Genomic DNA, 15449 nt, shown 5'->3' with positions numbered 1-15449 from the left:
TCAGCTGCCAGGAGCTGCATCCAGAATTGCACAGGTGTGTAACGTCCTGATGGGTGCGATCAGAGCCAACCCAGCACTTAGAACATGGAGAATGTTCTAAACGTAACATGTTCTAACGTGTTAAGTGTTTCTGCTGAGATTTAAAGTATCCATGAGCAGGCGGTGGCAATTCCGGGCCCGCGGGAGCTGCAGGGGCTGCAGTGCGGTGCGGCGGGCACGGCGCGGCGCTGGCGGTGCGAGCGCTCCGGGCGCGGCTCTGTGCCGGTGCCCCCCGGCTTCGGGGCCGGGGCATCCCCAGGGTAACACCCGCCCTGCTCTCACCCGGCCCCGCTCAGACAGCTGAGGCGTTTTTTATAACATAGGAAAGAATCGGGAAAAATATTATCTACAGCATCCTCGATGCTTTTCCTACTCGTACAGGACAAAAACGTCCATGTGTCACAGGAAAGGTCAGACGGTTCCCATCAATGATAGAAGGGGAGGCCCCTCCAGCGGTGTGGGAGCGGACAGGTGAGTGGGTTTAGTTCACTCAGCAGATTTAACTGACTCAAAAGCCTCCTGAAGCTTTGCAATAGAAAAGGCCTGAGTTTATTTTTCATTTAAAAGAATGATAATCATATAGATATTTTATATTAAAAAACATGATTAACAAGAACAATTATGTTAAATAGATAACTCTTGTGCAGAGAATAAGCATAAACAATCTAAAATAATTTTTCCCAGGAATGACAGGGCTGCAATTAAGAACATATCAGCACTTCTGGGGCTTGTTGGAGTTTGAATGCTCTGGTGACAGGAATAAAAGGGACAAATGGAGGGACCTTCTCCACTCGCAGCCGTGCTCGTGGCTGGCACAGCCTGTGGCTGTCCTGAGGGCAGTGGGTGGTGCAGGACCAGTTGCTGCTGCTCCCATACACAGCAGTTACTGAAATAGCAGATGGGTCAACAGTTGCTGCTCCTGCAAAGTCATCCAAAAAATAAGAAGCCTCTCCAGAAGGGCTGCAGCTGATGTTACTTTCCGGGGGAAGGGGGGTGGGGCGGAGCTTAACGCCAGGAGGCAGACACACAACTCCTGCCGGCTGAGGTGGCTCCTGGGAGGCAGCTGCAGACGCCACCGGGGCATCTGTGACCTGACTGCTCCGAGCAGAGGAAGGCTCTGCGTGTGACGTGTCCCTGCACCCCTCACCATGAGCAGGTACGAGTGAGGGCAGGGACTGGCTGCTTTCAGAGAACCAAATGCTGGAGATGTCCAGGCCTCCTGTGGGTGAGCTACGCTGAGTGGCTGCTCCAAAGCAGCCCCTGCTCCCCAGCACAGTTCTTGTTTTGCCATCAAGTCTGAAAGGAGAAATGATCAGACCCCTCAGGGTGCTGTGCTGCAGTGTCACAGCCAAGTCTGTCCCTGTGCTGCTCCTCTGCTGGCAGAAGCTGAGCCCTGGGAGCGTGTGCTGCACTGGGGTGCTGTGAAGAGGGGATCACAGAAGGAGTTTGGCACATTTTGAGCAGACATGGTGGCCTCAGAACTGGCAGCTGGGGCTCTGGGCACTGCTGAGAGCTGCTCACAGGGTGGTGGTGGTCCATTCACAGGCTGTTCACAGCTCCTGCGAGCTGTACCAGGGCCTGAGACACTGATAACAGTGATCTGGCTTCTCTGGATGTCAGCAACTGCCTGTCTTCAGAGGATGGATGGATGGATGCTCATTTATTTAAAGATCTTTGAATGAACACAGCTGAATGTTCCTGCTTTTGTAATAGCTCTGCAGCTCCGGCTCAATTAATGTCTGGAGTTCATGGAGGCGTTCCCAGGACTGTGAGAAATCATCTGGTCCTTCCCCACAGCCGCCGACAGGTGGGACACTGGGGTAGCCCGGGTGCACCATCAGTTCGATGGTCCCGGCGCTGCTCGGCGCTGCCCTGGCCCCGAGCTGCAGCACGGCGCTGTCCAGGGCACTGCGGATGCTGCTGACAGACATGTTCCTGCCCATGGTGCTCAGGCCTATGTAAATGTCTGGCCACCTGCAGCCAGAGGAGGGAACACTGCTGTTAATGCTAAAGAGGTAGGTAAACAATTGTGTTACATCTGGTGGATTACGAATCAAAATTTTAGATAGGAAAGGGGGAGAAGTTTTTAAAAACTTTTAACTATAAACGAAAGTAAAACCAAAACTTTTCCTGATTGAAACCAGGATCCTATTTCAAGCAGCAGTTCTGCAGGGACAGCAAGGCCCAGCATAGCCCCAGCACTGTGTGATGGCACGTGGGGTGTTTGGCATCTCTGAGCTTAAAGGTGGATTTCATTGTCCCAAAAAACAGCACTAAACTAAGAAATGCCACACTATCAAAATAACTTAAGCCTGAATAATAACCCTCAGCTAAGTGAAACAAAAGTGACTGAAATAAAATGACAACCACCCAGCTAAAGAAGCCTTCTGCCAGAATACATCCAAGAGCCATAATAACTGGACAAGATGTCACTCCTAGAGGACATCACCTACACACTGTCTCTTAGCTTCACACAATTGTTCAAGTCTGGCCGCAAGTGTCAGTTCTAAGTGTGACCTGGATGAGTCTGGAGAGCTGAACCATTGCATGTGATGTTTTTAGAAGAAAGCAGGGCTGGAGTCTTTACCTGAATGATTACAGAGAAGGGAGAAATACCAGCCTGCTGCTGGGCATTCAGAACAACTGATACCAAAAAAAAAAAAAAAAAAAAAATCCAGAAAATAATGCTTCCAGTGGACTGAGGAGGTAATGAGATCTGCTCCAAAGGACAGGTGACTGCAGGGTCTCTTGTGGAAGGCCTTTAATCCATAAAACACTGTCTAAGCTTTGAAGAGAAGGATTTTACTGGGGGAAGGGCAGAGTTTTCAGGGTTTGGCCCCTGAGATGCAGGACACTGACAAGGCTGTTTGCTCACAGTAGTGATCACCTGCCAGCTCTCAGAGCTTATTGCTTCCCCTTAAAAAATACCTGCTTCTAATCAGTCTCTTTCCTGCTACTTGAAACCCTTTCTGTACTATGACATGAAGATGAAAATTTAGTTCTTGAAAACTTTCCTTAAATAATACTTTTAAAATTCCAGCGTTGATGCAGCATTTCTCCTGACATTCCAGATGCCAGACTGATGCAGCTTCACTAGAAAGGCTGGGAAGTATATATGAAAAGAACATTCCTTTTCAAGTGGAAAGTGACTCATCTCTGTTCAAACAAAACTTCCTAAACCCTTGTGCCCCTGGCACTTTGTGCTCCTCCTGAACCTCTCTCTAAGTTCTAAGAGGAAAGAGAAAGGAGGTGTTCCATTTTTGAAAGATACTATCAGGAACTGATAAAATCTTCATGTTTTACTACAAGAAAGGATGGGTAATACCTGTCTTACCTTATTCCATGCTTTGTAAACACATCCACTGTGTTAAAAGAATCTTCTTCTACTCCCAGGTAAAAGTCCATCAGGGATGGTGGAATCCAGTCACAGTTATGAAGGCCTGGCTCTATTGGAACACGTGTGTACTGAATCCCATATTCCTCTAACACCTCTGCAAATACGTGCCTGACCTCTGTAAGTAAAACCAGAGACTGCAGTCAGGAGTTGCATAAACAACTTCTAGTGTCCTGCAAGCTGTTAGCACAGAGACTCCTTTCCTTTCTGTGTTTAAGGAAATAAAATTCCAATTGGTTTATCTTCTGCTGAAATCCATCTGTATGGGAGTCACCTTCTATACTGGAAACATTTCTCCCTGAACTTCTGCTGTAGGTGCCTTGTCATTCTTCCTTTCAGCACTGGGCTTTTAGTCCAACCCCCCTTCTAAGTGGGTGACTCTGGTCCTAGAGTGCACCAGAGGTGACTGCACTGTCAGGAATAAATTCTTCATCAAGTCCTTGTACAGCCAGAGCAACGTTATCTGGAGGCAGTGCTGGAGTGGGAAAACCTGGATTATTTTCTCACTCCATTTTTCATCTGTGTACCACAATGACTTTATTTGCAAAACAAGGCAGGGACTGGGGTGGGAACACAAAGGACAGGATGGAGTTCTTGTAGTATTTGAAAGAGCCACCAGCTATTGCAAGCTCCAACATTCCAGTTTAAACTGGCCAGTCTGCTGCTGGCTTTGCTCTGCCTCCTTCAGTGGGTGAGAATGTGGAATTAGGATACTGAGGAGAATTATTGGTCCTGTGGCCATTTGTGCATTAATGCCCTGGTGCTGCTATGGGAAGACCCGGGGCTCCAAGCAGAGTTTGGGTCTGGGCAGGACTGTGGGGTCAGGTGGGAACATTCAAACTGCAACTGCCAGCAGGTGTCTCATGGTGGGGATTACTGCCCACACAGGGAGCTGAGGCAGGGGGAGGCCCCTCTGAGCTCTCTCACCTGCTTGGTGCTGGGAGGAAGACTTCCCTCTTACCTGGGAGGACATGGACGTGCTGGTGCCCATCCATGTGAGGAGGTAGGTGACCTGTCAGCTCATGGAACAGCTCCACCTGGGCCTTTAGCTCCTGTTTCACCTGTGCAGCAGAAAAGGGTCAGAGTGAGACCTGGCAGAGGCTGAGAGCAGGGGAGTGATGGGGCTGGTGGGACCTCACTGGGCAGGGGCCAGGAGCTGTGGTTGTACAGGGGTGTGCAGCACTGCTGTGCTGCCCAGAGCCTCCCCTGGGCATGGGGCTCTTTGTGGTACTGCTTATGGCTGTGGTGCTGATGAGGCTGTTCTAAATCCATGGGATGTTTGAACACCTATTTCTGTTTAAAATGGATGCAGTTTTGATCACCTGAATATGTTTATCCTTCCTGATGGTGCAAAACCAGCCATCTCCCTAGAGAACCAAAACCTCTCACAAACTGATGAAATGCCTGGGGCCTACTTAGGACTTTTCTGTCATTTGCTCTTTACTGATCTCTAGGATCTTTGCAAATGCTTGTTCCAATGCCCCTTCTATCTCCTCAGATAAACAGTTAACAGTGTGTACAGGCACTGAATCAGGGAGGAATGGGTTCTCAGAGGCTGCAGAGTCTTTGGCAGAATGAAGCCCAGAACCTAAAAGCCAGCTCAAGCTGCACAGGCAGGATTCATTTCTAAGCCTGCTCACATTTGGGATCAGGAAAAGGTCCTCAGCTGTTACATGCTGGCATAAATGCAGGCTGGTTTGTACCAGGAAGGCAAGCTGTACAGCTGCATGTGCCTTTCTCCTACCTCTGACATATTCAGGAGACCTTTTGATAGAGCTGTTCTGAATCCCATTTTTCCATGGAAGAATCCATCTTGGTTGAGCAGAGAAGAGTTTGTCTTGAGCACCTCACACACAGGGGAGCCCTCGGAGAGGTTGGCATGCAGGCCTATTGGGATGTTGTGTCTGCAAGAGAGTGAAATATCTACTAAGCTTTGCACCTCCCTCACTGTGGTCAAAGAGGGGGAGATTGAAGTGTAAGAACCAGACTGATCTTAGAGGTGTTGCAGTACTCACTGGAGTACACCTTTGTATCTCTGCACTGCAAGAAAGGATGGCAGAGTGATGCCAACCAGAGCAGGACATCTCCAGGTGACCACTCTGAGCACTCTGCAAGGGCCAGCCTGTGAGTGCTCCCAAAACCTGCCCCCACCCTGGCTCACAGCACGAGGTGTCTTGGGCTAAATGCTGTAACTGCACTCCAGTAACTGCAGTCACTGGTAACCAAGTGAAAAATCCAGATCTTGCAGATTTTTCTAAAGCACTTCATCAGCCCTTGCTAGGTATCCCCTTGAGTTGTTCATGCTGTTAAAGATGGTGCATTTATGAGACATTTAAGTTTTACTTGACAACTCCTAAAGCCGCCCTTAAGCAGAATCCAGTCATTTATATATAAACAGTGCCCAAGGAAGCTGTTATGGCAACAGCACAGGCTACAGGTGTAAATACAAGGGGCTGCAGCTGGAATTGCCTGCAGTGGCCAGGTTTGTGTCTACTGGAGCAATCACTCAGTGAGTGACAAGGCTGAGCTGTACAGAGCAGCATCTCCTGGCACAGCCAAAGAAGGATTAGAGCAAGGAGGCTCTCAGTCAAGTGTGGAGCCTTGCTAGGGAGTCACCGGGGCATGACTGGTTACCCAGTTGCACCCTGTAACATTCTAGAAAAAAAAAAATAAAGAATTATGGATCTGGTGTGGCTGCAGAGCTCCCCTCAGGCACAGGGCTTAGCAGAGTGCTGGTGTTTCCTTCTTGGTCTGTGCTGTGGATTCCCCTACAATGAGAACAGGGCTTGTGCGTGCTTGGATTTGTGCTGGGTCTCATTAGTGTTTCTGGAAATCCTCAGAATCAGTAGCCAAAATGATGCTTTGAAACTTTTTCCAAGACAACCCGTGGCCTCTGGCTGACCCAGTGAGTGGATGACAGAACTGCAATGTTCCGTCTGTGCTGCCCAGTCTGACTCACGGTGCAGAGTGAATTTCAAGGCACCAAGCCCGTGGTGCTTTAAATCCTTCTCGGAACTTCTGCACGGAGCTGTTAAAAGCGGGTGTGGTCCGGCCCTGCTACAGCCCTTGTACCACAAGGACAAAACAAAAACAATCTCCATTTAGGCAGAGGGTGCAAAACCGAGTTCTTCCCCTTCTGTCTGACATAAGCTGACTGGTGAAGCACCAGCTCACTGGAGACAGGACTGGGGATGGATTGGACCAAGTCAGAGTTATTTAGCTCATTCAAGTCCTAAGGCTTTGGCCCTTGCAGGACTGAAAGTCTTTTTTTTTTTTTGGCTCTTCCATGTCCTGTGATCTAGGTAGATGGTGCAGTCAGTTGGTAGATACTACTTCTCAAAGACATAAATGTTAGAAGTCAAGTTGTATGTACAGCTCTGTGGAACAAAATCAGTCCATTGCATGATGAAGGAGCTTGCATGTGTGTTTAACAGAGCAAAACAACTTGTGGAGAAATAGATCCTCTCTGGCTTTTCTGATCTGGTGATTTCTGTGCAGCAGGGCCCAGTTGTTTCACTGATGGTAAATGTTCATCATAGCAGGGGTCTGAGCACATGCACACACCAACTCCTGGCTAATAGAGCAAGTGGAAGGTGTGTCACTGGGGTCAAAGGCTGCAGGGCAGCACAGGAGGCAGCTACAGTGCAGGAGTGCTGTGGCAGGAGAGCTTCCCCTCCATCCTGTGACCTGTTGGGCACCCTGCACGAGCCCAAAGGCAGAGGGGAAGCCTGTGGTTTTGTTTTGGTTTTTTTACAAGTCCACCCCAGATTCTTTATTGTTTCTCTGGGAAGCTCTTGACTGCATCAGCTGGAGTATTATGTGTAGCACAGCCAGTGCTGTTTGCAAGAAAAAAAGGATTCCTGTGTTACCATGAATCAGCAGATGGACTTTTTCTGTTGAGTACTCTCTTCCTCCTGTGTTGTGGGAGGGCAAGAAATGAACAGCTGAGCCTCTCAGTGTTGTCTCCCAGGAGCATCAAATGAACTGCCTCCAATTGTGCAGTGCCTCAAATGCTGTGAGGGAGGCTATTTCCAGGAGAAGGCAAGTCCCTCTGACAGGTGTGGGACACCAAGGAGCCAAGGGCTGCTCTGGGGAACATGAGAGCAGCTCCTGGCCAGAGCCAAACCCAGCCCCAGAGCTGGGGAATGAGCAGAATGTGGAAGTGCAGAGAGAGCTGGCCTTGTCCTCGGGTAAGAGGAGACCCTGACTGTAACATTAGAGCATATTTCAGAGCTTTGCCTAACACCAGCTGAATATCTTAATAGTTTTCTTGTGGAGTCAGTCCTGGTCTGACAGACTGTGCATGCTGAGGCATCTGGAGAGGAATTGCTCTGGGATACAGGCTCTGAAAGCAAAACTCACAATGCCTCACGTGAGAAACTTGTTCAGAAATATTCATCTGTGGGAGGTGCACAGGAGAAGGCATGCTGGCCAGCTTCTAAGGATATGGAGAGGAAGACAGTTCAATGGGTACAGCAGAGTTCTACTGCAAGCTCACAGGGAGAAAAGTCAAGGTGCAGGAATATCCTGAAAGGCCCCACTCTTCAGAGTGCATATGATTGTTTCTACTACAGAAACACACTTTGTAGTTACCCACATCTTTCAAAAGACTGTAAAATATCTGCTAATTTGTTGGCTGAAATACTGAAGCAGAGATCAGCAGCTCAGGCAGCTTACATGGCATGTGATGCTGCCCTGGGACCAGAGCTCAGCTGTTGTGGGTTTGGCCTCACACACACTTCTCTGCCCAAGCCCTTTCTAGATGGGACAGGGTGAGCCCTGCTGGTCACTGCTGGTCATTAACTGCTAATTGCTCACACGAGATGCAAAATAAAAGGATTGGCATTGGGCTTCAGGCAACAGTTTAGCTTCTGCCTACAGCTACCATTGGCAAAACAAAATTATAACAATCTTAGTGTCTCTAAATCCTTTTTGGGGACTCTTTTAAGCTGCAATGACCCTTCCAGTGTGTTTGGAGAGGCCCCTCTGTGTTTGTAAGTCTGTCCCAGTACCCTGGGGAATTCAGAGATGTGAGCAGGATTTAACACAGGGGTTCACTTCATCCCTCATAAAGACACAGAACATTGGCTACAGGTGTGTGCTCCTACAGCAGGAGCAGTGTTAGACTGAGCTACCCAGGAACTTGTGGAGAAGAGGCTCAGGTCACTGAGGTTAATGCACTAGTGAGCTGTTTGCACTGAAAGCTGGCTGTTGCCTCTGTGGCTTTCTTCTCAGCATTCCCTACAGAAGTGGGGGGGAAAATATCCTTACAGCAGGTGCTAGAAAGAGCAAGAAGGAATTCACCCTGAAAAGATTTCTGAGTGAGCAAGCCCAGTACAGTCATCAAAGAGAGAGGAAATACAATCAGTTAAACTGCTTCCTTTTCAAGTAGTTGCTTGTTTTGCCACATGAGTGCTCTGAACAAACATCTCTGCTGAGGCAATGTGCAGCTGCAATCCCTGCTCATTGACATCCTTGGCAGCAAAGGGACCCTGGAGATGGGACTGCACTGAGTCACTCTAAGATTGGTGGATGAGTAACAGTGCCCTGGGACCTGCCTGCCATGCCAGGGGACTCTGTGTATTCCTGGGAGCAGTTGCAATGGCTGTGGGAATGATGAGATTTGCCAAGCACTGTTCCAATTGACTTGCTGAAGGATGCATGCTCTGGCACAAGCATGGCACTTTACCCTTTCCCTTGATGGGTGAACATCCCACCTTCAACATCCTATTTGTATCATCCACAAAACTGCTGATCATCAGGTTCAGCCCAAGAGTGACCCAAGTCAGAGCCTCAGGTAAATATCTGTATCTAAACATCTTGCTTCTCTGAACACCCAAGTGTCTGAAGCCAGACAAAGCAAGGCTTTGAGCAGAAATGTGCACTTCTTGGTTTCCTCATGTTGGCATTTGCATGCTTCCTCCCACACTTTCACCATTCAGTAATATCTGTCTTTCATCAAATACCATATTTTCTTGCTTTATTACTGCTAGAAACCTATTTCTTCTGCCAGAAATGCACAAACCCTCTGCAGTGTTAAGAGCTGGTGCTGTAACACAGCTTAGGGACCTGAGTTGTAATTACATCTTTGTATCAAGTGCAGCTTCTGTGTCTGTGGCCTTACATCAGTAAAATGGGCCACTGCCAGTAAAGTCAATATGATCTGGGATTCTAGTGTAAGGCTTCAGATTGGGTCCCACCCCTATCCAAACAGTTCAGCAGAGGAACTGTCTGCTGTGTGATTAACAGTCACATAAAAGGGTGATGAGAAAGCATGAGAGATTTCTAAATTAGTCAGATGTTGACTGACAGGGTCAGAATTAAGTCACAATTTACACACACATTTTGCAATTAGTGTTGATAGGAAAGGAAGTGAAAACACAGAGCAATTAAATGTGGCTTTGTTAGATTCTTCTATTAAATGTACACAGATGTTGTGGGGGCTTTAGCTGATGTTCAGTATTTAAGCTGCAAAGAAACACCCAGAAAGACTGAGGTGTCCTAAAATATGTCACTCTTCATAAGCTATTTGGACACAATCAAATGGAAAAAGGTCCTAAGGCTCAGTGACACCTGAGCTGTTTGATGGCATCTCTTCAAGGTTACAAAATAGCCCTTCTAATTTCTGAGAAAGGCTCTGGAATAATCACCAGGAAGTCTGGCTGACTTCAAGGCAGGGCCTGTTAAGTGAAAAATTGAGATTATATTATATGGATAAGCAGGAAATCACAGTCAGTCAAGGCCCCATAAAGAGAAAAGTTTTGAGTTACTGAAAAAAACCCTCAACCCACAATGGCAGCCTGTTCTCCCACCTGCTGCTCTGGCTGTGTTCTGCTCTGGCAGATGCTATCAATAGGTTTGTCATTTGGTGATGGATCTGGCCTCTGCTGAAGCTTCTCTGTTGCCAGAAATGAGTGTGCCCCTTCTTTCAGCCCAGTTGTGGCAGCAGATGAGGAAAGCCCAAGGTGCTGAGCCTGAAGGTGTATTTTTTAAGGAAGGTGTATTTTTACTGCTTGGTTCTTCTGTTCCACATTTGACTTGTGTTAGAGCTGATACAAAGATCTGCTGACTATCATCACATGTCTGCCAAGGCTTTTAATCAAGACTCAGAGCAACAGATGGTATACCCAGAAACTACAGAATTATTGTGAAAATGAAAGGAAGAAAAATTTCAGAGGAACTGTGTTCCTTTCTAAAGGATGCTGAGTCCTAACATTGTAGGGCAGCATGAGTTGCTTAGGAAGGAAAAGTTGTCTACTTATTAATTAGCTCTGCCTATGTCCAATTAACTGGCAACCAGGTGAGGAGTGAGAGCTTAAGACTTGCAGTGACAAGCAATCATGTCATAGGCAGTTTATCAAGAAGCCATAAAAGCAGTCCATCACTCTGACAATCCTGGCACCACGTGTGTGAAAGACCAAATTCCACAGCACTGCAATGTGCCCCAGGAAAGGACAAGCTACTTGCTTCAAGCCTCTTCTCTCAGCTGGGGATAGATCCATTCTTCCTGCTTACACCACTGGTCAACGCTGAACAGGGGAAGACAAACTTGGGGAGAAAATAAAAAGCAGGCAGACTTTCATCCCATAAGATAAAAAACCTCAGTGTTTGCAGTGGGATAGGAGATGACACCAAGCAGGGGAAAGGGGGAATAATATTGGCAAGGCAGTCAAGCAAGTGATACTTTCCCATTTCTGCACCACAAGATGAGGAGGACTCAGTGACATTTCTAGCAAGTCTGACCTATTTGTCATCTGTGTAGAAAGAGTTTGCGTCAGCCTTTGTAGCACGAACAAATATCTCAGGGGTGACACAGGGGTTTGTTTACACACACAGGGGCCAATTAGCAGCAGCTGAAGCTGGGCTTGCATTACAACATGAGGAAACCTCTTCACACCTGCTAATGCTCCCCCCATGCCTGGGCAGGGCTGGATACACCTGCAGAGAGTTGCACAAAAGAGGAACTGTAGAAGCTGGGCTGTTGATCTTCAGAGCTGGCAGATGTTCCCAAAGTCACCCTGCTTATATGCTCAGAAAGAGATTTCAATCCATTTCATTCACATTGACAATTCAAAATTACATTCCCCTCACAAAAAAAATCAAGCTGTAGCAGCAGCTGCAGTCTCTGCTGTCCCCTGCCCTCCAACCTGGCTTTTCACACCCACATCAGCTGCCAACACCAGTGTCATGACCTGGATTCAAAGATGCTTTTTAAACCCGACTACATGGCCTACTTCCTGGCCATGGAAATGAGGCCAGGTGGATTCTATTTTAAAAGCCTGCTAAAGACTGTGGCTAAAATAGCTGACAACATTACCAGACCACTGGGGCTTAAAGGGTTTCACAGTGCCTCTGTGTCTGAGAGATGTGCTGGCTTTATCTGTATGTTTTATGTTTCATTTACTAATAGGATTTTAGCAATCTTACTGATGTCATGCCACTCCCCTTCTCATTCCCTAGCAGTTCCTCCCTCAATGTTTGCAGGGAGTCCCTAGCCTTTTTACAGACCAGTTTGCCATTAACAGCACACCCTACTCCAAAGAAGCTACCAGCAATTTCCAAGTACCCCTAAAACCACAGCAAATTGAGGAGAGATGTTCAAGGACAGCAGGACTCCCACGAAACTCTCTCCCACAGCAGCTGCATTTGAAGCATAGGGTCTCAGTTTATTCAGTAGCAGTACAGCTTCTTTATTTGTCTGCTTTCCTAAATTGTTTCTCAACCCTGATATTCTCTCTTTCAGGACATACTCCTGCTTCCAAGTACCTAACCACACCAGAGCTGAAGCATTAGCTGGGTTTTATCTCCTAAATACAAATAATGCTTCCTATTAAAGGATTTGCTGGACTAGACCACGAGTCTGCCACATAGCATTTGATCTGCTGCAGAGCTAGCTGTACCAGCAGCCTCTGAAGTTGAAGAAGTGGTAGCCACAAGGTACTGTCCTTTTATGTATGCATTTTTTACAGATGTGTTTATCAAGCCTAGAATTAATAGAAACATTGATGTGCTTTTTTAAAAAGGTTTATGGGCTGGGGGAAAAGTTAAGTTTTCCACTGCCCAGATTTATAAATAAGCCTTTGCAGAATCACACCTCTCCCTGATTCTGCAATGAGCCTGGCTGACCTTGTGTTCAGCCTGGGTGAAATGGATCAATTAAACGAGATTTAAAGACTTGTGCTTTTATGCTCTTACAGTTTTAGGGGTAGCAGATTGGTCTGAGTACATAATGTGCACTTTCCTTCTGATGATGCATCTTTTAGAAGTGTGGAAGGAGAAAGTGCCAACCCAAATTCTACTAGTCAAATAGTGGAAATTACTTCCTCCTGAGGTGGGGGGGAAGAGGTGCAGTGGCTAATACTAGAGAAAGACCATTACTAGTATTAGTTAGCAGATCACTGGTTTCACTATGAAGTGTCTTAGTAAACGTGTCTGAATACAGTTTTCTTATACCAGCCTGAGCTATGACACAGTGGTGTTTATTCTGGGGCTACAAAAACTAAATTTTCCAGGCTTGGTTTTTCGTGGAGGCTGTCCACAACGGAGCTAAAGAAAGTAGCTTACCTCCTTGCCAGCTTGGCTGCATCTGCTGCAGCACTTCCGTTGACTAGAAGGGACACGTTGGATATCGCACCAGCCAGGAAACACTCCACAATGCCTTGGTTTCTCCGAGGACAATAGCCGAAGTCATCTCCAGTTATTATTAGCTTCACCTGAAGCATCCTTAGATGTCATCCCTGGCAAAACAAAGTAAAAGGAGGTTAAATGGGAACACGCGGCAGTCTGCAGATCACAGGCAAACAGGAAAAGACAGGCTTACCGGGGGCGACCCCAACCGTGACTCAGCCCCTGACTAACTCCTCCCGCTCCACCTCAGCCGCCGCTGGCTCGCAGCTCGCACAGCGGTCGGATTTCCGTGCTCACACCGTCCGTGCCTGCTCCTGCCCGGGAGCAGCAGCCGTGCCCTCCCCTGCGGGGCAAACCCTCGCGTGCACTCGGTATGTCAGGCGCTGAGGAGCGTGCGAAAGCTCCGGGACTCGGTGGAATGATTTAATCGATGGAGGGTGCGTCAGAGGGTCAAATTCCATGGCCGGGCACACCCTCGCCCGCGGTGCCCAGTGAAATGGCAGGGGTGCGGATCACCTGAGGCAACGCCGCAGCCGTGACGCCTTCGCGGCCACGGATCCCCGGCTCCATGGGCTGCGGGCCGTGTCCCCGGGGAGAACCGGGACGGAGCGGCTCGGGCGGCCCGGCCCTGCCTCCCCGCTGCTCCCGCCGCCAGCCCCTCCCGCGCCCGGGGCGCTGCGTACCTCCGCTCCGGCCCGCTCCGGGTCCCAGGGCCGCCACGCGTGGGCGGCCGCGGCCGCCGCTGCCCCGGGGGGGACGCTGGCCCCGGAGCTGTGCCCGCGCCGCCCGGCCGCGCATCCCCCCTGCCCGCGCTCCGAGCGGCCCCAGGCGGGAGCTCCGGCGGAGAGGCGAGCACGGCCCGGCCCCGCCGCAGCGCCGGCGCCTCCGAGCGCGCCGAGCACCGGGGCGGCCCCGCCGGCGGCCCCTGGCGGCCGCGGCCCGCAGCGCGGCACGGCCCGGTACGGCCCGGAGCATCCCTGCCGCCCATGCTGCTCCCTGCGGTCTCTGCTCCACACTCCCGAGGTGACACAGGCCTGTGGCTTAGGGTGGGACAAGCAATTCCGTTCGTGCTCTCAGCAGGCTTCAGCGCAAAACCCATGATGCCAACGATGCCGTGCCTATATAATCCTGCGATCGGTGACCGTCACAGCAGCCCAGCAGCCACTTGCTTGTTTTCCCCCATCTTGGTTTGCTGGCAGTGTGCACTCAGTCTGACTTGAGAGCCACAGGCCAGGAGGTCCCACGGCTCTTGGTGCTGGGCTAGAGAAGAGCAGGGAGAATAGCTGAGAGTATCTCCAAGGGCAGCTTCTAACATGCTGTCATTCAGTGCTGGATGTCAGCCAGTTCTCCATCAAGCTGCATGTAAAATCTTGTTTGTCCTGGCATTGAACTGCTTTTTCTTATTGCAGAAAAACTCTTCTGGATCTACCAGAATGAAAGTGCCAAGTATTCAGCTTGAAATGGAGAGTGGAAGATACTGTTAGTCTGCATTTTTCACCCGTGGAAGAGGATGAAGTTCCATCAAAGCAAAGGACCCCCTTCTTGGTCTGTAGTGTTATCCCAAAACATTCACCACTTCTGGTATTGCAGGAGAAACAACAAACTTCTGTTTGAGGTGGGGAGAATGGCAGCTCAGAAAGTGCCATGGTAACTTGTCCATGGATTCAGGGTAGCTGTCTTGGTGTTTGATGTAACTTGTTCCAGGAAGCAGGGATCACACTGGCACTGGGACTCTTGCATGGATGATGGTGATTTCCACCTCTGAACCTATGCCAGCCTGGAGGTAAGTGCAGAAACAGCTAACAAGCCAAGCACCAGCTTCCTGGAAGAGCAGCTAAAGTGAAACGGGTTGGAAAACAATTTAAGGGTCATTTCTGTGGGAATGGACTGACAATCCTGCTGCTTAATTCATGTATAAAGAAACCAAAGCTTCCAGGTGTCTCTTTCTTCAGCAGAGTTCAATTCCTAAAAGGAGAGCCAGCATGCCCATGCCCCAATACCAGGGACATGACTTGTAGGCACAGAGACTGACTTGTCTTCAGCAAAGGAAGAACCATCAGTTTGGAGACATAGAAGCACACTTCAGCAAAGGAAATTGCACCCTTTTCACACCTGAAGTTTGAGACATTTGTGGGGACATTTGTGATATTTGTGAATACCTGTGGGAGTAGTGGTTTGCCAGGTCTGTCTCCTCACAAGGCATTTGGAATCACTGAGTTGAGGTAGGTTGCAGTCCTGTTGATCCTTAGACTCTTGCAATCCACATAGCAAACTACTACAGAACTTTGTTTCCACTAGCCTGAGGGCACTTTGAGGGGCAGCTAAGTTTTGGATGACAATTTCTAAGTTTATTTTGATACTTTGAAGGAGAAAAGTAAAAGCTGAATGG

The 15449-nt window shown here is 48.8% G+C and overlaps 1 protein-coding gene across 2 annotated transcripts; it reads right to left on the bottom strand.

Moving 5' to 3' along the window:
• Positions 1 to 561: 561 nt before the first annotated feature.
• YDJC (YdjC chitooligosaccharide deacetylase homolog) lies at positions 562 to 13938 on the bottom strand. Of its 2 annotated transcripts, none has more exons than XM_033075628.1 (6): positions 13744 to 13938; positions 12998 to 13170; positions 5178 to 5337; positions 4395 to 4494; positions 3374 to 3551; positions 562 to 2013 (listed from the first exon to the last, which is right to left on the bottom strand). In XM_033075628.1, the coding sequence occupies exons 2-6, from the start codon at positions 13153 to 13155 to the stop codon at positions 1704 to 1706; spliced, it is 906 nt and encodes a 301-aa protein (XP_032931519.1). In that variant the 5' UTR covers positions 13156 to 13170; positions 13744 to 13938; the 3' UTR covers positions 562 to 1703. The 2 variants fall into 2 exon arrangements, with proteins under 2 accessions (XP_032931519.1, XP_032931520.1); XM_033075629.2 differs by lacking the exon at positions 13744 to 13938 and adding an exon at positions 13254 to 13343.
• Between the last annotated feature and the right edge of the window lie 1511 nt (positions 13939 to 15449).

Source organism: Catharus ustulatus, chromosome 18 (assembly GCF_009819885.2).
Source record: "Catharus ustulatus isolate bCatUst1 chromosome 18, bCatUst1.pri.v2, whole genome shotgun sequence".
Taxonomy (NCBI): domain Eukaryota; kingdom Metazoa; phylum Chordata; class Aves; order Passeriformes; family Turdidae; genus Catharus; species Catharus ustulatus.
This window is presented reverse-complemented; position numbering and strand designations above follow the sequence as displayed.